This window comes from Siniperca chuatsi, linkage group LG21 (assembly GCF_020085105.1).
Source record: "Siniperca chuatsi isolate FFG_IHB_CAS linkage group LG21, ASM2008510v1, whole genome shotgun sequence".
Taxonomy (NCBI): Eukaryota; Metazoa; Chordata; class Actinopteri; order Centrarchiformes; family Sinipercidae; genus Siniperca; species Siniperca chuatsi.
In genome coordinates, this window is record NC_058062.1 from 19,427,626 (window position 1) to 19,448,619 (window position 20,994).

General features: G+C 39.6%; 1 protein-coding gene across 11 annotated transcripts; it reads right to left on the reverse strand.

Annotated features, from left to right (window-relative positions):
* Positions 1-634: 634 nt before the first annotated feature.
* LOC122868400 (mucin-5AC-like) lies at positions 635-20,783 on the reverse strand. Of its 11 annotated transcripts, none has more exons than XM_044180301.1 (15): positions 17,896-18,489; positions 15,518-15,584; positions 15,135-15,203; positions 14,121-14,171; positions 13,896-13,991; positions 13,639-13,747; positions 13,470-13,481; positions 13,195-13,230; positions 12,064-12,213; positions 11,440-11,736; positions 8,773-8,805; positions 7,843-7,955; positions 7,256-7,324; positions 6,208-6,255; positions 635-3,074 (listed from the first exon to the last, which is right to left on the reverse strand). In XM_044180301.1, the coding sequence occupies exons 1-15, from the start codon at positions 18,057-18,059 to the stop codon at positions 3,027-3,029; spliced, it is 1,362 nt and encodes a 453-aa protein (XP_044036236.1). In that variant the 5' UTR covers positions 18,060-18,489; the 3' UTR covers positions 635-3,026. The 11 variants fall into 11 exon arrangements, with proteins under 11 accessions (XP_044036236.1, XP_044036239.1, XP_044036241.1 ...); XM_044180304.1 differs by having other exon boundaries at positions 11,449-11,736; positions 17,896-18,458; XM_044180294.1 differs by lacking the exon at positions 635-3,074 and adding an exon at positions 3,081-4,562 and having other exon boundaries at positions 17,896-19,012.
* Between the last annotated feature and the right edge of the window lie 211 nt (positions 20,784-20,994).

Here is a 20,994-nt window from a genome sequence, read left to right on the forward strand (position 1 = left end):
CCGTTCCCCCTCTGAAGCAGGCCAGCACGATCGCCAGACGGTGACCAGCCCTGACCTCCACTAGAGATCAGCTGACGGTGTGTCTAGCAGACCATACTCACCAGTGCGCCTTTCAGGCATCAGTGGCGGCTAACAATATCTCCCTGCTGACCTTCTCCTTGACTAAGTGAGCTAAAAGGAGACAATTGAACATTTATCGTTTGACCAAAAACACGACTCCACGAATGCTTAAGTTGCTCTGTACCTGCTCAATGTGTAAATAAGCAACTGTTAACTAGCATGTTTGCCATATTTTATAAGGTAATAATATGTTAATGTTGTATTTACAGCTTGTTTAAACTGCTCCAGTTACCAAGTGGCCAAAGAAATCAGTCATGCAGGAGTAAAGATAATTTTGAATACCAGGACAAACAGTTCATGAAATATAGATGTATGTAATCGTTACACTGTATTGCCACTATCCAACATAGGTGGCTTGTGGCTGTTAGCAGTTAATTAGTAGATCTATATAGGAATAGAGCTGCTAAGTCTCCTTGCTCTAGGAAGTGCAATGTCAGAGAACAAATACTGTAGTTTTCCTTATGAAGTACTGTTATAATTTTAGGGGGAATTGTATGACCACCAAACAATCAACATCAGTATAGAATGACTTTATTTGTTAAGCAATGTAATTCGTTATGCACATTTTAAAGCTATTATGTATAGAATTTTAACATTTCTGACTTTGGTGCCCACGAGTGATAGTATCAAAACAGACACTACAGCAGAGAGCAATGGCAGTGACCTGGGTACACTGAGGTGAATGGGCCTGAAGCACCACATACTGTAAGTTATATGGACTTTTACCAGGAATGTGGCAAGTGTATGTACGCTATCAGAATAGTTTGAAAGGAGCTATAATCATATAATTCTACACATAGTATGTTTAACCATCAGTAAGATTACATTTCTTAACATTTTTAGAAAATACATACATTACAAAAATACCACAGGAGTTAAATACAAACAGAGACCAGGCATAGCTTAGATATTCTGTTTTCTATTTACAACATGATGGAGTACAATACATTGTATCATTGTATGAAATATGCTGCCAAAATGATCAACCTCCCTTTCCTAGTTAACTTTAAATCTTATACAGTTACTCCTGGTATGCAGAGCTGGTCTCATGGAACAGTTGCAAGTGATGAGTTAAACCTCAGTGGATGGAGGTTCAGAGTGGAAGCTAGCTAACTGGCCAATTTTAACTGAAGTGACTTTTTTTTTTTACAGTAATTTTAGTAATTTAGTGATTCTTTTAGTAAATTGTGACTTTACTACTTACTTATAGGCTCCACCCACTGAGATGAACCTCAGAAAGATTATTGCTACCTCCAGGGCAGCTCTGCCTCCTCACCTTTCTCGTACTTCAGGCTGTACAATATTATTAAACACAAAGCAGTATGTACAAGTATATTAATCCTAGTTGTGTGTATAAAACACCTCTACACACACGCACAGACACATAGTGACAATCCTATTCTGTCTGTTAAAAACACCATAAACTTAAAAAAAAAATTATAAAAACAAAGAATCTCACTTGGGTTTGGTTAAACATGAATGAATGCATGCATGTTGAAAATGCATCTGGAAGGCAGAAAAGACAGTTAAGTACATAATTTGTATTAGATTGTATATGTTTGAGAGCCATTTGTAACATGTCCAAAAAGTCTCGGTGTGTATATATATATTATCTGTTTACAATATTAAACACAAAGACTGTAGGACTTTTTATGAGGCTTGTCTGGGGGAGAACCTTTCTAGAATAACTACTGTGTTAGCACATTTTGGTACTAAGATTGCTTAGCATATCAAACTAGCTAACTCCCTAGGGCTCATAGGTATTCTGATACAGTAAAAAATATAATAATCTTGGCAGATTAACCAAAGATGCATTTCAAATTTTATTTTTTATGTGAACGACTAGCATTTCACCTGCATCTTCATCACAATCAATGCCTGCAATGAAAAAAATGCAGACATTTCTGAGCTTTCAATACAGTATACATCAGTGCTTTTTTTGGGTCTAATGCCCAGAGAACTTCATCTGCTGCTCTGTCTGACTGTTACAGAAAGGAAACCTGACGTACAGTCGGCACTTTTCTGCCTCACATTTAATAACTTGATGGCTCACTAAGGAGAAAACTGATGAGTGGAAAGTTAAAACTTACAGGGATTTATAAAGCTAAAGAAGCATTTTTCCCGTAAAAAATATTGAACAGAAAGTTAAGGAGACGGCTAGTCCCAGAAGAAGAAACTAGTGAGTAAACAGACTTTATCATTGTGAACATTAAAGCTGTAATTTTTTTTATTCATAACTGATGTATCAAACTGTATAGTTTACAGACTCCCTCCATATTATGAAATGTAGAAGCGCCAGACAGGTCTTACCTGTCCTGGTTGGTAACGCCAGTGTTGCCTGTATTTTACATTATTTTTGCCTGTATATCACATCAAATAGAGCACCTCCAGTAGTAGTAAGTGTCATATTTTACAAATGTTGAAGCAAACACACAGCCATACACACTAAATATTTAATTCAGGTATTTTACCCTATTGGCCTCTCTGTTGTCTCTAAACCAACATCTCTAAGGCAGTTATCCTAGTGTGTTTCTGTTTGGTCAGCTCTGGGTCACTGAAAACAAGCATGGGAAAGAAACAAACTTGCCACAGGAGACATAGGAGTAGCTCAATCAACTTGACTCTGTACAGTCCCGTTGCTTGATTAGAGATTGCAGCGCAGCTGAGTGAACTGGCTCCAGCTCACTCCTCTTCACGTCTGAAGTGAAACTTCACCTTAGAGTTAATCTTCCCTAATGTGGGCCCTGAGGTATTTGCAAACCACAGTTATTCAGTTCTCTTGTCCGGATACGAAGCAGTGTAGAGCTGATCCTCCTGGAATCCCGATACTTTGTAATATTCCACAGCTGTGTTGCATTAAGAATTTACAAAGGCTGTTCTATCTCCAACAGAACAGTCACTCCTAATTACTGTATATTAGCTGAACAAGTCATGTTGGCGAGAGGCTCACTGGGCTGTATGACAAAGAGAGAAAGAGAGAGAGATGAGTGTCTATCCATTAACAAGACTAGCCTACAGCCATGCTAGCTGCTCTGTGAAGCTGTACTTTAGCAGAGCAGTGCTTTGAGCTAAATGCAAACATCAGCATCTTAACATTGACATTACAATGACAATGTTAACATGCTGATGTGTAGCAAGTAACGTTTTCACCATCTTCACTATCTTAGCATCTTGTCTCGTGCATCTTCTGCTAATTAGCACTAAAAAGTGCCCAGCAATCCATCCAATAGTCAAGACATTTCACTCTGAACAAAAAACTTGCTGGTGGCGCTACTGTTGGGATTCAGGTAGAGCAGGTTTGGTTATTAGCAGAAATATCAAATATATTTATGAATATTAATAAAATGAATAGTGTTAAACTTATTAATATAGATTAATAATTACGGTGCACCACCCTGGGATCAGGGACCAATAACTAAATGTGAAAAAAGGTTTCAAAGGTGGTTGTCCACCTAAAAATGTTGATATTTAAGGTACTATCTTACATTAAAAGGGAGGAAAGCCTTGCTCTTTTGCAGGATTGGGGCTAGTCTGTGGGATGAACAAACAGGAGCGAGTCCAGTTTGGCCTGCAGCTTCTTAATATATTTGTATATTACGTGTGCAACAATTGCCGTAATGATCCAGCCACTAAGGAGGAGCCCGAGGGCGATTACACTGATTGGGTGTTCCTGATAAGGCGCCGACCTACTTATGTGATTAGCAAATGTGGTCGTGAGCCCAGTCAGTTTGAGACTGAACTGCACCAATTTGGTCCCTTCAGCTAAAAGCTGCTCTTGAAGGGAGTTGTCAATTGTGAGGTTGTGACCTCTGAATGCGTCCATAATCTCAATCTCTGGGACATGCCTTTTTTGTTCAGGAGATTCGGTTCTCAAGCTGCAGAGGTAACTGGTTACATCTCTAATGAAAGGGTTGCTTGGGCACACCCAGTGGATGGCTTTGGTCTTAGTGCATAGGTTTAGATTGGGGATGAGGTAGAGCGAGGGGTCTGTCCACACATACGTGATGTCTTCCTTGACAACTTCTGACAGGTTCTCTAAGGCATGCAAAGGTGTTATTGAGAAGAACACAGTGTAAGTTTAGCGTGACTACAGTACCCTGGAAGGTTTTTCCAAGAGTCTGTAGTTGTTTCCTGGTCGAGTTCACCCATGTGTTTTTGAAGTGCGTTAAGGCTAACTGAATTGGCAGCTGAAAGGTAGACAGAAAACATTGACCAAATTGGTGGATTCTGCTTAGTCTGCCCTCGGTCAATCGTGGGGGTAAGTGGATGTGTTTGCGGTACATGTTCCAGGGGTCTAGGCATACATAGACTCTTTGGGTGTAGAGTCCGCAACAGGTGATTAAGAGCCCAGGTATTCCTTGTATGACGATACCGGTCGGTGGGCCAGATTCGACCGCATCAATGGCATGAGGAGCATGCCAAAGATCCCAGTTAGCTTCATCCTGAAACAAACCACAGTTGAATTACTATACAGAGCAGGGGTGTTGTTAGGAGTTAGTGCATGCTGACGGGGTGAGTTGGAACATGCAACTATTTTATGGCTCTACTGGGAGGTGTGGCCTTCTTCTTGAGGCTGTTCCCCTCTTTCAGGAGTAGAGTGTCTCTCTTTCTGGGAGTAGGCACGGTTTGTGAGGTTTTATCTGGTTGGAATGGACCCATTTATAGGCTGGTGGCTGCCTTGGTTGCGAGACCCAGATCTATTAAGCTACGGGTAATAGCTTCCCCACGATTTCGAAGGGCCTGACCAGCTTGGTAGGAACTTGAGACTCCCAAAGGCTTGGTGAATCCGAAGTAGAAGACCTTGTCGCCTATTTGGTACTCGCGATGGGATGCTTTCCGGTCGTAGTAGGCTTTGTATCCTTTAGCGTTGGCTTCTAGGTTCTCCTGAGCCCAGGCAAACATGGCTCGGAGGTGGTCAGGCCGGTCTGCCATGTACTGATGAGCCGCGTACGCCGTCATGACGCTGACGTCCTCTGGGGGATACAAGAGGTGCAGCGGAAGAGTCATTTCCCTTCCCGTCATCATCTCAAAGGGTTTGACTCGATGCAATGTGAGATGGACCTGATGGCCATCAGGACCAGTGGGAGTTTTACATCCCAGTCCTTGCCATTACTGTGTACATACTTCTTGAGCATGTGTATGATGGTGCAGTTGGCATGCTTGACTTGACCAGATGATTGATGGTGATACGGGATGTGGGATGTGAAAGGCAGGTGCGAATTAACGGCTGTGTCGGCTTGGCGCCTTCCTATTGTCTGTTCTTCTGTTCTTAGTCAAGCCTATTAGTGAAGGCTTTGGCCTTTCCAGGTAGGCCTGTCTTTTGTCTCTCAGGCGTGGTGAGGCTAGGCGAGGCCCAACACTACTTAACATTAAAACTCATGGCATCACCAAACTCACTTGGATACATCGCCCTGGAACCGACAAAGTTTGTACCACATTTTGTTCCAGTCCACCCAACAGATGTCAAAAACATCAACAGTGACTGGGAGGGAATTTGGGAGGTGCTTTTACAAGTGAGTGTATCTGTGAGCTTTACTTTAATGCAGTCAGCAGCAGATGCATACAGTAATGCATCATTATCAAGTGTAGATGTTACTGGTTAACTGGTTGATTTATAGTTTTTAGTTCTTTTTTTAAATCTTTATTTCGCATTGATGCGTCACGATCAAAATGCACAATAAAGATTCAATTAAACACAATACTAAATAAACCTACATTAACTTATTAATTTATTAATTATTAACTTACTTAAGGAATATTTTTGAGATTATTAACACTATGACTCAATGTAATGTGAAATTGCCACCTTTGGTGACAAACCCACTGAGATACAAGCCTATCTTTACTCTTGGATTTCCAGCTGCAAATATACTGTACAATATAGGTGCCGCTCTTATCAACCCCTCAATATAAAAAGAAAACAAGCTCAGACAAGTACTGTACGCTACCTGCCCAGACGAGAGATAAGCCCAGCATCTAGCAACTACAGACCCATTTATTTTTTGCTGGAATTGTTGGACCAAAAGCCTTGTGTTTTAAAGTCCTCATACAGTATTTTACATAGTATGCACTCATACTCATAATTACCTGCATTAAATGTGAGATCTCCGAAACACCCCAATTTACAGATGCTTGCTGTGTGTTTGACAGAAAGAGAGATAAGTGTTGAACATACACATCAATTAAATTATGATGAATGTGTTTCACTAAAGGTGGGAATGTTGTTACAGCAGTAGCTTAATGGGGTGCTTGAAACAGGAACATGGGTTGTGGGTTCAAATCCCTGATGGAAAGCCAGGTTTGGATTACGGAACTCTCCGTACTTTAAAGGAAGGAATTAAGGTTTTGACAGATTTGTTTCGATGTTCTTCTCACTTAAATGTGACTTTGATATTACTTTAACATCTTGACCACTTCACCCCAAACACACAGGTGACAGATGAACTTTTATGCTTCAGTACACAAACAAAAATACACATAATTTTTTTTATACAGATCAAAGGACGGTGAAGTTCCTCATTCGTCCAGGAGTGTTCTATCATAGAAAAGGTTTCAGTCGTAGTCATCTGGACACTGTTTTCAGAATCAAGACGTTTCGGCTCCCATCCGGAAGTCATTCTCAATTGTGAATGACTTCCAGATGGGAGCCGAAACGTCTTGATTCTGAAAACAGAGTCCAGATGACTACGACTGAAACCTTTTCTATGATATACAGATCATAGAAAACAATGCTGGAGCAAAGACCTCTTCCTTTCCTGTCTGTTAATAATTCATTGTAGTTAATGTGTGTTTTACGTGTCTGTTATTATGTTGTTGACCTGGGCCAGTGACTGAGGTGGTTAAACAACATCCCCAGAGTTTCATCTTTACCCCCTGCATTTAGATTAATCATCCAAAATGTACACGTTTCAAGATCAGTCCATATAAAAATGGTTATCAGAGCAGCTCAATTAGAATAGAATGGATATAATAGCATTACTGAGCAAATGTGAGTCTAGTATATAACAACATCAATACTGGAGGCCTAGTAGGAAGTCCTTGACTATTAATAACAGTAAAACAGAGTGTGAGTCTGGGTGAAAAAGCACATACACAGTATATTTTTACCATAACTGAAAAATATCTGCAACAGTACCTTCAACTCTGTCATTGGCTGAATTCCTGGTGAGTCTCCATTCAAGGACAAGAACGGAGAAGTTGCATTCTGAAAAAGAAATGAGACTTAAAATAGTTTTTATGCTGCGCTATGTAGATTGCTATTTGCACCACGAGCAAGGTTTCATTTATTCATCAACATTAAAAGTTTTTGGTACTGATGAGATTTAAACATTTTTCCTTAAAGAGTAACTTAACACCAGGCTGAAAAGCAGTGTTTTGCTGCTCTCTCTGGTTCAAAGTTTCAAGCCTGTTTCACCTCTGACCACACCCAGCATCACTGTACCTCATTGCAGCAAGGTGAGAAGTTAAAGACAAGATTTTCAGGGGGTGTTAAGTTAATCTTTAAACTATCAGCTAGCTTTAACTGGGAAAATGTAAAATGTGCTCCATGATCCCTCAAACAAATCCCAATAAATGTTACTTTATATCCTTGGCTTTTATGCTGATAATACTCACTGTATACCTGCCGACGTGCACTTGGGCCTACACTTCTTAAGCGAGGCTGTTAAAGTGGATGCCGCCTATATGCGCCATTACAACAAACAAGATTTTGCTCACACTCACCTCCTGTCTCCAGCCCTGCCTCCTCTGGTGGTGCATGTACAGGTAAACAGCCAGTGGTAGAAGCGCATTGAGGATCACAGACATCATCAATAATGTCGTCAGGGTTAAGGTGTCTGGTTAAGGAGAGATCAGAGACTTCCATTAATGTTACCAAACAAATAACAACGAAACTACTACTACACCACAGGCATCATCAGGATAGATTAGATGAGCTTAATCCAAAACAGTAAGCACAGTAAATGTCGGGAGAAGGAACTAGAAAGGTGAAAAACTAAATATTTCCATTAACGTTTATATTTAATAATAACATTTCCAACATAACTGCATTTGAGTCACAGCTCTTCAGTAAGGGAAGAAATAGGGTTAGTAATAATAAACATGGTAGGACCAGAGCTCAGAGGCAGCTGCTGGCATAGGCAGTATAGGAAAACGTTAGGGGTTCATATTATGTTAAATTACTTCACCTTGACCAATATGAACCATGTCAATCAAAGGATGTCTACTGCTATTTACTTTTTGAGAACTTTTTAGCAAATAAAAATTAAGAGTAATATTAGTAATATTAAGTAATATTAAATTATATTTCAACATGGGTATGGGTGTTTTACTAGTAAAACAGCGAACTAAGAAAACAATCTTGTAACATCTCAAAAATAATCACATAAAAACAAGAAAATGAATTGTTAATTGTTGAGTAATTGTTTAAGTAATATATTAACAAAGAAATTCTTAGGATCCTCAAATGTGCAGATTTGCAGGATTTTCTCTCTGTTTTTAAACAAAATATCTTTGAGTTTTGGACTGTTGGTCGGACAAATCATGCAGGATGAAGACCGTTTTCACTGTATTCTGATGTTTTACAGACTAAACTCTCATTACATATTTGTATCGACCCAAATATAGAAATGTTAATTAAGGGGAAAAGCTTACCTGTCTTACACTTATGTGTATGTGAATGTGGGTCTTTGGAAAGATGAAAAAAGAAACTTACATTAGTACAATTGCAAACTTACAGTGTAAGACAAGCAAACTACTGTGATTAAAGCAAGTGACGTCTTGGCAGAAAAGCAGTGAAAACTGTATTTTTTACTCTTGAAATATTATTAAGGAAAAAAAATCACAAGAAGCAAGCAATATCATTTAGTGAATGCTTAGGCATGCTCTCCAAAAGTACAATTTCATTTGCTGCATGCAGCACGTACAATAGAAGGCAGCTACAGCTACAAGTGATTGTTGGTGACAAATCTTGTTTCGACCACTGGAAAACCATGGATTCATATATGCTCACAGCAGGACACACAGTAGTGCATAAATGAATGTAATTGTTGTTTATTATTTAAGGTTTGATTGACATCAGTTTACCATGGTTAGGACAGTTTAACCCAGCATTTCCTGGAGTCTCTGGAGTACCCCTTGTCCCATGTTTTAGATCTCTCTCTGCTCCAACACAGCTGATTTAAATGATCAGCTTGTTATCAAGCAGCTTCAGGAGTTCATAATGAGTTGATCATTTGAACCAGCTGATCTTGGAGCAGGGAGAGATCTAAAACATGCAGGACAAGGGGTAGGTTTGGGAAATGCTTCAAGTGAGTTGACTACTAATGTAGCATTAAGCATATTGTTGTTTAGACTTGTTTGGAACTGTCTCTTCCACTGCGTGCGATGCTTTCCATAGAAAAATAATAATAATAATAATAAACTTTATTTTTAGAGCACTTAACAAAACAAAGTACAAAGTGCTTCACAGAGAGAGAAATACCACAGTGAATTATAAAATACATTTAAAAAAAATAGACAGCTCAGGTAAGATCAGGATATATTTTCCAATAAAAATGCGTTTTGAGAAGAGACTTAAAAGAAGACACTGACTTAAACGACCTAATTTTTTCATACCTCTTGGACCCCCTGGTTAACAGCCTAGCAACTGAGTTCTGTACAGTCTGCAGTCGTCAAGTGAACAGCCTGTTGCAATAGTCAAGGCGGAACAGTTTTTGCATCACTAAGATATAAAATAAATCGTATTTTTGCAACATTTCTGAGGTGATAAAAACATGATTGGACAAGCTTAGTGATATGTTGCACAAAACATAAATTGCTATCAAACAGGACACCATGATTTCTTGCAACAGGCTTGATATGTTGTGACAGGTTACCAGTAGATGGCAGTATTTGTTTAGTGATGTGTTGGGGCCCAATAACAAGGATTTCAGTTTTATTTGAGTTGAGCTGAAGAAAACGACATCCAGTTTTTTATGGCAGACAGGCAGTCCTGCAGAGGACTCAGCGTACTAAGGTCAGTGGGCTTGACAGGGAGGTACAACTGCGTGTCATCCGCATAACAATGAAAAGAAATCCCATGTCTACGGATGACATCACCCAAGGGAAGCATGTATAAGGAGAACGGTTTTGGTCCCAGAATTGAACCTTGAGGCACACTGTACTTGATATGGGAAAAGGATGACATGAAGTTATTAATGCTGACACAGACTTTCCTATTGGCCAGATAAGATGAGATCTAAAAGAATGCCATGATCAATTGTGTCAAAGGCAGCACTTAAGTCCAACAGCACAAGAATTGAACACATGCCTGCGTCTGCATTCATTAAAAGGTCATTGGTGACTTTGAGAAGGGCTGTCTCAGTACTGTGGTGCTGATGAACGCCAGATTGGAACTTTTCAAAGGTATTATTGTTTTCGAGAACCTTGGAAATAAAAGGCAGTTTGGAGATCGGAAAATAGTTATCCAGGAGGGCGGGATCAAGCCCAGGTTTTTTTAGCACTGGTTGGACACAAGCAGTTTTAAAGTAATCTGGGATGCAGCCAGTAGACAGCGAGCTGTTCAAGATAGATAGCAAATGAGGCGCAATACAATCCATAACTTCCAGTAAAAACCTTGTAGGTATTATGTCCAGAGGGCTGGAGGATACTCTCATAAGCGACATGATGTCTGCGAGTTCAGGCAGAGTAACAGCAGAAAAACTGCTCAAAGAATCCGTGAGTGGGTGATCCACATCGAAAAAGGCAGGATTCAGGGTAAACCAGATCTAATTAACTCCACCTTTCCAGCAAAGTGCAAAATAAACTTTTCACAATCAGCATCACAATCAGCAGGGGCACAAGGAGAGGCAGGGTTAACTAACTGATCCACAGTCTTAAAAAGGAATCTGGGGTTGTGCTGATGGACAGAAATAAGTGCAGTGAAATGGCATGTTCTTGCATCCTTCACCATCCTATTATAAAGGAGTAATAACTCTTTCATGGCCACAAAGTGGACCTAGAGAGCTGATTTCTTCCATCTGCGTTCTGCTATTCTGCATTTCCTTTTACAGCTTTGAATACTGTCATTTAACCATGGCTGTTTTCTAGTCTTTGGGTTTGGTCTATTTTTCCAAGGAGCTATGAGATCTAAGGTTGAAGAACACAGGTAGTTAAAAGAATCAACCAAATCATTGGTGTTGGAGGAATCGGGAAACACACTGCCAGGAGAAATTAACAGTGTACAAAATTTACAACTTTGAATACTCTGAGTGACCATAAATTAGTATTTTCCATGGCCAAGGTACAAGTAGCAATTAGATCATATAAAGTGTTATTTACATAGCTTACCACAGCTTCCGCTAGCTGCGCTCTTTGTGACTGTTGTTGTTGTTGGCAGTGTTGTTGTCTCTGACACTGTTGTTGTCTCTGACACTGTTGTTGTCTCTGACAATGTTGCTGTCTCTGACACTGTTGTTGTCTCTGACAGTGTTGCTGTCTCTGACAGTGTTGCTGTCTCTGAAAGTGTTGCTGTCTCTGAAAGTGTTGCTGTCTCTGACAGTGTTGCTGCTGTCGCTGTTAGTGGCAATACTGTTGTTGTTGTCTCTGACAGTGCTGCTGTACAATTCAGTCCAGTCCCTATTGAACAATATGCATTCACATATATTTACATCTTAACAGATCATTTTTGCTCACTGTTTAGGGCATTAGAAGAGTCATCAACATGAATATTAAAATCACCACAAAGAACAATTCTATCATAATTTAAAACAAGACTGCATAAAAAAAAAGGAAGTTCCAACAGGGGGGCTAAACCAGCTATTTGCTGTAATAGCAAATATGACCGGGAGGGGGCCACCAAGTTTAAACATGAACACTTCAAAGGAGTGACCATAAATGAGTATTTTCCATGGCCAAGGTACAAGTAGCAATTAGATCATTTAAAGTGTTATTTACATAGCTTACCATAGCTTCCGCTAGCTGCGCTCTTTGTGACTGTTGTTGTTGGTGGCAGTGTTGTTGTCTCTGACAGTGTTGTTGCTGTTGTTGTTGTTGTTGGTGGTGTCAATGTTGTTGATGTTGGTCGTGGTGGCGATGCCGTCGTTTGGTCTAAAACTGCAGTCAGTCAGTAATAATATCTTGCAACATGGGCTTTTAGGCACTAAGAGCAACAGTTTTATTATCAGTAAGAAGAAGCACAAATACTGATGGAATTAGTAACATGTGTAGACTTGGTAAAATTAAAAGCAGCATTTAAAGGTACAGGAAAGTCAAACATTGTGAATTTGTTACTATACATGTATGTTTTAATTGTGTTGGTGGCTATGCCATCAGTTCTTGGAAATTCCTTTAAGAAGTTGGTCTCATAGTCTTTAGTGATCCCCTGACCTTTCCCCTAGTGACAACATATGGTTGACATTTGTGGTTTTAAGTGAAAAAACCCCCACTACTGGATGGATTGTCATAAAATGTGGTTCAGATATTCATATCTCCTCTTAGAATGAATTGTAATAAGTTTGGTGATCCATTAACTATTCCTAGAGCGCCATGACCAGGTGAAAATTTCAATTTGATTTGAATTGATTCTCTACTTTATGTAGTTTTAAGTATAAATTCCCCCAAATAAAGTCAAAGTAGACTTCAAACACCACAGAGCTCATTAAACTTTTTCACTCAAACTTACACTAGCCCTGTTTAGATGGGATAAAAAAAAACAACATAACATCCTCCCTTAGAGAAATAAAAGTTGTCTGAAAGGGGTTTAGTATTCTGACTCTTGTACACTTAGAGAATGTTCCCCATGAAATGAATGAATGAATAATAGAGTAAACAATCAAAACAAAGACTAAGCAGGCAACAACGATAATGTATGGAAAACAAACGTGAGGAAAATGTGGTCAAAAGGATTCCAAAACTGCAGAAGCTCTAATAACCACAGGTTAGATATGCATCCATGGTTTTCTCTGACATTAGGAATATGTAACTGGGTGGGGAGATGGACTGCAGTCAATCAACAGCAAGCAAGATTTCTGGGATTTCAAATGCACAGCATCAACATGCACTGGTTAGACTTCTAAAATAAAAGGTGTGACCTACCAGATGCTCTTTCTGAATAGAGATTGCATACGGTCTCTAAAAAAAGAGTAAAAACAACATTTCATCAATGAAGGTAAATGAATTGTAAAAGCAAACTTATATAGTTCAATAAAAATGAATACTTGATACAACAGAAAAAGCTGAGTGTGTGTTTTGGTGCCAGCACTCAGATGACCACACAGGCATACACAACAACAGCGAGTTCAGACACACACATGCCACACAAGTACACATCACCCACGGCAACCCACTCACAACGCAGCATGTGTGCTCACCGTATTCGCAGCCTGGGATGCAAGAAAAGAAAGAAAAGCAAATTATACATTTAAAAATTTTAACAACAGCTTTACTATTCAGCTTTGGTGATGTAAGCAGAGACCCTCAGCCCCACCCAGGTAAACCAGCACCCACTGACTGTTAGAGTAGCATCTGTATGAGCCATACCTTCAACAATGAAGTTCAAAGCTTTGGCCGTCAAGCACATGAAGTGATACATAGAGATATTCTGAGAAGTTCCCCTTTCACACTTTTCAGAAATTTTTATTTTAGCACTCTGTGGTGGAAAAAGAAACAACAGGTTTATCAGATACAATAATTCATTGGCTTGGTCTTCATTTTAGCAAGGGAAGAAAAGCGAGACGTGGAATCATTCACAGAAAAAAAAATACAAACATTGCACCAACTTGAAGAAAATGACTCACATCTTCCTCTTCTCGTTCGTCAAAGCAACGGAGCACATCGCACATATCCTCTCTTTTCTGGTGGCACTCTCTCTCAGCAGTACATTCCATTATGTCCTGCATTGGGAAGAGCACACATGCACAGTTAAGTCAAATGCAATTCAGTCCAGTCCCTATTGAACAATATGCATTCACATATATTTACATCTTAACAGATCATTTTTGCTCACTGTTTCGGCAAGTTACCTTGGAATCCTTCGTTATTACGAGGGAGATGGTGTCTGTCAGATGTTTTGCCTTGAAAGTAGAACAGAGAAGTAAACAGAGTCAGCCAAACTGACAAACAGAAGATATTATTAATTGTCAATCTCCTGTTATATTGTAATTATTAGTTAATAATTATCAATATTCTAATTGTTATGTTCCCAATCATAGTGAAAAAAGCTGTAGAAAGATTATCAAAACATAGTCTGCCATGGATCAGAGGGTTCCAGAGGGTCGCTCATTATTAATAGTTGCTAATAAAAATGCTCCGAGCATGATTGTTTTGATCATATAACAGTGGTCTTCGTTTTACTGCACCCTCTTGGTTCTTGTTACTGTTTCAGAACGGGAAATTTAAGACTTTATAAGATCTTACAACTGAATAATAATTCAATAAACAAACAAAAAAAAAAAAAAGACACCAGGACATACATTTCTATATGACATGGAGACTGCAGTCACTGTGTTCTTTATAACAGTTAAGGTACAACTTCTAAGACAATGTAACAGTAACCTTTAAAAAACATCTGTGACCTGTTTTGAAAGACTTCCGGTCTTCAGTAGGAGCTTAGATACGCTGATGCAGGTGGAAAGTATTGTGACACAGACTAACAAATTGTTGGTTTGGGTCCTTTATCTACAGAAGAATGTGAAATTATGAACTGCTTTTAAGGGTCATACATTTTGACAACACAGCACTTTTTCAGCCACTATGTGCAGAATTTGACAGTTTCTTGCTTTGGCAGGTTCAATGAGAGGGCCAAAAAAGACGCAGTGGCAAACAGCATGTAACGCTGCTGTTGATGCCCTGATAATAAGCTATTCAGACACATAAAGCAGAAGCTCTGAAAACAAAAGCTCATAGGAAGATACTACAGTGCCTTCACTTTTTTTTTTTTTTTTCATTTTGCTGACATCCTGCAAAAACAGAAACACTGAATTCAACAAGTGACCACTGAATAAAAACAAAACAAAACAACAATGACGAACACGTACCCGATCTTCATCTATGGTGAAGAGGTCGTAACACCCCTCGTCTGACAGGTCAGTCATGCTCAGGAACACCTAGCCGACAAACGTTTAACAGCAACATTAAAGGTCTGTTTTTAAATCGTTTGGGGGATTGGGAGAAAGCATGTCAAATATACGTAATAATACGTTTTATAGTACGTACTGTGTCAAATGAAGCAAACATTTCAAACTAAACTGTGCAGTCTACCAGCTCACAGTGTTTCTAAATGTAACCCTGTTCAAATGAATTGAGCGTGCATCTTCCACAGCAAGTTGTTATTAGACTGTGCATCGTACATGACCTGTGTGCACTGGATCTCATCGTTTAGATTATAACTCATTAGGAATGCTGCGTGGTCGACACTTACAAAGAGAAACAGGTAGGTCTCGTATCCCCATGATGTCATGCTGCCGCCGTGACCGTGCAGACTCACACTAGGGAAGAAGAAGCAGAGCGCAGGGGAAAAGGAATGAATTAAAGAGCAATGTTTGGGTGTGTCAGCTCTCACACACAAGCAACGCGCAAGATTCGATTCAAGACCGTCAGCATGAAATAAAACCTGATCACAAATAGTAGCTAGCAATAACAATAGACAGGGATTGTTAAAACAAACCCCTTCGACAAAAAAGGGATAACCCCGGAATAAAATGTCTCACAAAGGAGTTGGAGCAACATGAATCTCCAGAGCTCTACTTGAGTGATGTTCACGTGGGTTGAGATCCGGTGACTGCAAAGGCCATAGCATATCATTCACATCTTTTTCATACTCATCGAACTAGTCAGTGACTGCTAATGTTTTGTGTAATGGAGTACTCTCACCCTGGAAGAGACCACTTTGACTGGCATATTATTTAATGTGGGATCTAAATGGACAAGCAGACCCAAACCATGCCAGGAAATCCATTTGTTCCCCCCTTTAATCTGTCACATATCTGTATCTACACTGTAAGTAAACATTTAGAAAGTGTAGAGAAAGTGGACAATGTGTGTGTGTGTGTGTGTGTGTGTGTGTGTGTGTGTGTGAGAGAGAGACATATAACCAATGTTTTTTTCCAAAAGAAGAATCTGTAAGCAACCGCACGAGCCAAAGTTTGGCCTCTCTGAGAATCTTGTTCTTTCCTGTGTCCACGCCACCACCACTCCCCCAACCAACAGACTGCAATCCAAACACCACACAACTGAACAATGAAAAAGAACAGCACACACCGCTGACTCTTCACAAGTGGAACTCACATTCCCCCCCCCCCATCGTTATCACTACGACTGTGCCAATTCACTTGAGGACACTGAAGCCAACTGACACAGGAACGTTCCAACTCCCTGATCTGTGCTGCGGCGTCGTGTTGCTACATGAGTGCGCAGGACAGGACAAAACACACTTCACCTCTCCTCACCTGAGCAGGGATACCACACACACATCAGTGCACGTTGTACTTCCACACTGTAAAACACACTTTAAGTTCACTTCAGAGGTATCTAACATATGAAGAATGTATCTCTTTAGAGTTTTACTTTTGTTGCCAGTGTGTACAAAATGGAAAGTTATACTTGAAAAAGTGGGGTGTCATGTTATTTTTGAGGAATAAACTAGGGCTGCAACTAACGATTATTTTCATTATCGATTAATCTGCCGATTCTCTTCACTTAAACTGAAGTGGTCCTGTCAGTCAAAAGAAGGTTACCGCAAATGTGCCTGTTAACAAATATGAAAAACACATGTTCCAGATAGTATCTCATTATGAAAGTTGTAAATATACATCACAGCATATAATATAAAAACAATAAAATATTTTGAAATCATCAGTCAGCGATGTATTCTCTGAAGTCTGTTCTTTCATTTGCTAGAGGAATGTGCTAAAGAATGTTTTTTTTTATTTTTATATTTGTCTAGGCTATATAAAAAATGTATCAATAAAACCTTTAAAATGACTTATCCTTACATTGAGGGTGTTTCCCAAATTTAAAAAAAAAAAAAAATCAGGGTTGTAACTATTGATTATTTTCATAATCTATTAATTTGATGATTATATTCTCGATTAATCTTTTTTTCTAGAAAATGATGACTGCTATCATCTCTCCATCAGGAAACCCTTTGGATGAGACCAGATATATATATATATATATATATATATTTGTATAGTTGAATAAATAACTAAATAAATACACATTTACAACTCAAATCCATACAAAAATAAAGATGGGACATTTAAGTTTGTACTGAAATGAACGGTTCTCATGCATATTCAGTTGCTCACAGATTTCTATGATGAAATCATAGAAGCCTACATTTCCACAAAATTTCAAAATAAACTTACCATTAATCATCTACCATAACTGCCAAATTAATTCCACAAATATATTGCCTTAGACCTGAAGGCTTATGTTGTTTTACAATCACTTCTCAATCCAAATGGGCTACCAAAAATGAAAAGGCAGGCAGGAATGAAATAATATAGTGTAACAACAGTGCAAAACAGTAGATCATTGCTTTGAGTGGGATAATGGACTGAGTCATATCAAAGGCGACAACATGCGGTCTCCTCACGGGCGTTACACGCAGCAGACAGTCCGCACAGGCTGTTTCCCCTAAGTATTTATGCAGTCCAACACTGTCCCGCACCCCCCCCCCCTCCTGCCGATCTCAGAAACCCTCTGCGCGGCTGGCTACCATGCAAATGACACATCACTACAGTCCTAAACCATTAGGAACCACCACCAACCACCATGTTCAGTGAGCAGCCTCACAGCTGTGGACTTGTCCTTCGCTCCACGTCATAAGCCAGCAGTCCAGCGGGTTGCTGTTCCATGTCTTTCAGAGGAATAAAGACCCAGAATATTGGCTCAGTATCGTCCCTACCGTGCTGTGCTGTTGGCGCTGTTGGTGTGCACTGATCCAGGGCCGCAGTCATCCTCCTTCTGACAGCTATACTTTCACTTTCTAACTTTTCACATGCACACACTCTCTCTCCTCCTCTTGCCCCTCATGAGTTATGTCACCCCCGGAGTTTCCAAGTGAGGGGGTAAGCACCTAAATAAAGTCACTAAGAATAAACCCAGTCCTTCGCGGTTTGGAAAGTTTTTGACTTTAAACCCAGAGTAGATAATTCCTCTACTGTTCACTGTTCACAGAGCGTGTTATGCAGCCTGAGCTGGTATGTTTGGCTAGACTACCCTACAGAGCACATTACGTAATGGCAACGTTTCACTTGCTTTTGCAACATAGCCTACGTGTGACGTTGTGACAGCATTGCTCTGTGATCGCAAAATCACCCGTTCCCGTGGAGACTGTTGCAGTAACCTTACAGGATGACGTCATGTCGATGTAATGGAGTAACGTAAAGAGCCCGCCTGCCCGCCATCCCCTCCACACGCACACTCATCTCCGTCTGCGTTTGTCTTACATTTGTTTTAAATTGGCTTAAAATGGTTTTGGTTCATACATCCTGGCGATAAAAGTCTGCAATGTGTCCTTTTCTCGGAACAAACGGTGACAATGTTGAAATCATCATCATGTGGTTGTTTCTGTCCTGGAGCTACAACAATGCAAGACAAAGTATATTTTACTGTTAAGCAGTTTGGGGTGCATTCATTTAGTTCTTGTGCACTTCTAATCTGCTGACAAATCAAGAAATTGCAGTGACGGTGATGACATCATTTTATAGGAAATATAGTAGTAGTCATGATATTCTGTCAGTATGCTGCAGTTGGTGCTTATGATGCTGATTATGGTGATGACAGGTACTGTATATTATACCAGCACTTATGCTTTGGAGACCTGCTATGGACGCCCTTTTTATGCTGCAGCACAAATTGCCGACCTAGAAATGTAACTTGCACCTGATGTCAACCGCATTTAGGCTTGATATGTGTATTTTTTTTTTATTATTATTTATTTTTTTTTTTTACTGCTGCATAAAGTAAAATTGTAAATACCAACAAAAATAGTCCAGGCTGCCTACAAGGGATCCAGTCCTCATTAACACCCATCACATTCAATAGGGTACAGTGCTAACAGTGAATAATACAGTTAGTTGGGATTAGAAAGTTGTTCTATCACGCACACACTTGCGTCCACATTCACGCGCGCGCTCTCTCTGTGACTGTGTTCAGACCGCTGACAGCTCGAGCGTCAAAGTGACCGGAAGTCATTCATTTTCTGTGTCTTGGACGGTCTTGGGCGCCGAAGTTGAAGTCTGGGCAACTTTATGGTAAGGAGCTATGACGAGAACGGTCCAGTGGTATCCATGGGTGTATAATAATAGGTAAAACACTACTGCGCATATTCAGTGGGCCGCACACCCCTTAAGTAAACACGGAAGCTAGAAAACTTTTTTGGCGTATGCGCGAGGCGAGCAATCCTCATTGGAATAAATAGGCGCCATTTTGCAGTCTGGTAGTTTTTTTAAAAATAATAAATCCATGAGTGTATCCTATGCTAAAGGAGATATGAAAGGAAGCATTGAAGCGTCTTTCCTTAGCATTTAGAGAATTCGAACAACTCTTATCATGTCTGCCACTTAAATACTTTCGGGTAATTTCACTCAGTGCAGTCTATGGAACCTTCCTAAGCAAAAAAAAAAAAAAAAAAATACAACCCCCGAGTGAAAGCGTTCATCCATTCAGGTGCAGCCAGGAAGTGTTTCCTTTTATTTTTCATTCATTCCATTCATCATATATTGTGACATCTAGCGGCACGCCTATCAAGAGTCCAGTAGTGGGAAGCCCCCCCCCACCCCGTGGTCATGTCGTCACGTCGTCACGTCTTATCCTGCGGTTTACACCACGCTGACGTTAGCTTCCGAGTCTGCAGTTAAGGGGAACTTAATTTACAGCGCAGAGCGACCCATCCGCCGTTTTTTGTACCTCTTATTCCCAGCCAACAAATCCAAGACGACGAGACACAACGTGACTTTATTTCATCATTTGGCGACATGAAAACATAATTTTAGGGAAATGGTGATTTCGAGGAAAACTTATTTTAGAATGATGTAAACCGAATAAACACTGTTTAAAATAACAACGATATAACTTTGTAACGTGAATGTGAACGGCAGTGTTTACACATGAATCGTGTTATTGAAACGTGTTATTATTCTAAACGCAATATGCTATCATGTATATGGCCAATATAGGGGCTAAAATAGGTGTTTTATTCCAGCATTTCCTCGAGGAAATTCCTCATTTAGGAACTATTTTTCCTTCCGCACCAAACACTACAAGTAATCCATTTGGCCTCCAATAAATATAATATTCATACATGTTTTTGTCCTGGTTATGGTGCATAATGCACTTGATCCTACCCTGAATTCTGTCTTTTGTTAAAGAGTATTAGCCCATGTATTAATGCTTAATTTAAAGTATTCATAATTAAAGGAAATATTACAGATAGATCTATCTAGCCCAATATTGGTATCCTTTCGATATAAAACAAAATGATCTCTAAATTTGGTGCTCAGCGTTTGAGCCACATCCTACTTTACAGTATGGGTGCAATTCAGTAGGAATTTCTGAATTACAAGACACATTATCACAGGTGTGTTTATTCAGTTACACCACTGTAAAACAAGTTTTCCTCAAAATCACCATTCCCTTAAGATTATATCCTCATGTTGGCAAAGGGTCAAAATAAAGTCATGTTGTGACTCGACGTCTATTGGATGTATTGACCTCGACACAGTTTAAGGAAATGTTTGCTTGGATTGAGAAGTAAAGTCTAATGGTTGTAAATATGTTTATAAACAGATTGAGAAATATAATTATCTACATGCAGCACAAGAGCTGTGCTTGTTGGCACACGACAAGGTAACTGTGAAATTTTTCTTAATACAGTTTGTTTTTCATAGC

Coding starts and splice junctions, on each gene's coding strand:
- LOC122868400 (XM_044180294.1), bottom strand. CDS start 18,059: ATGACTGCGGCCCTGGATCAGTGCACACCAACAGCGCCAACAGCACAG. Junction 15,204..15,517: donor AGACCTACCTGTTTCTCTTT/GTAAGTGTCGAC, acceptor TTTGTCGGCTAG/GTGTTCCTGAGCATGACTGA. Junction 12,214..13,194: donor CTATTCAGAAAGAGCATCTG/GTAGGTCACACC, acceptor GACTGACTGCAG/TTTTAGACCAAACGACGGCA.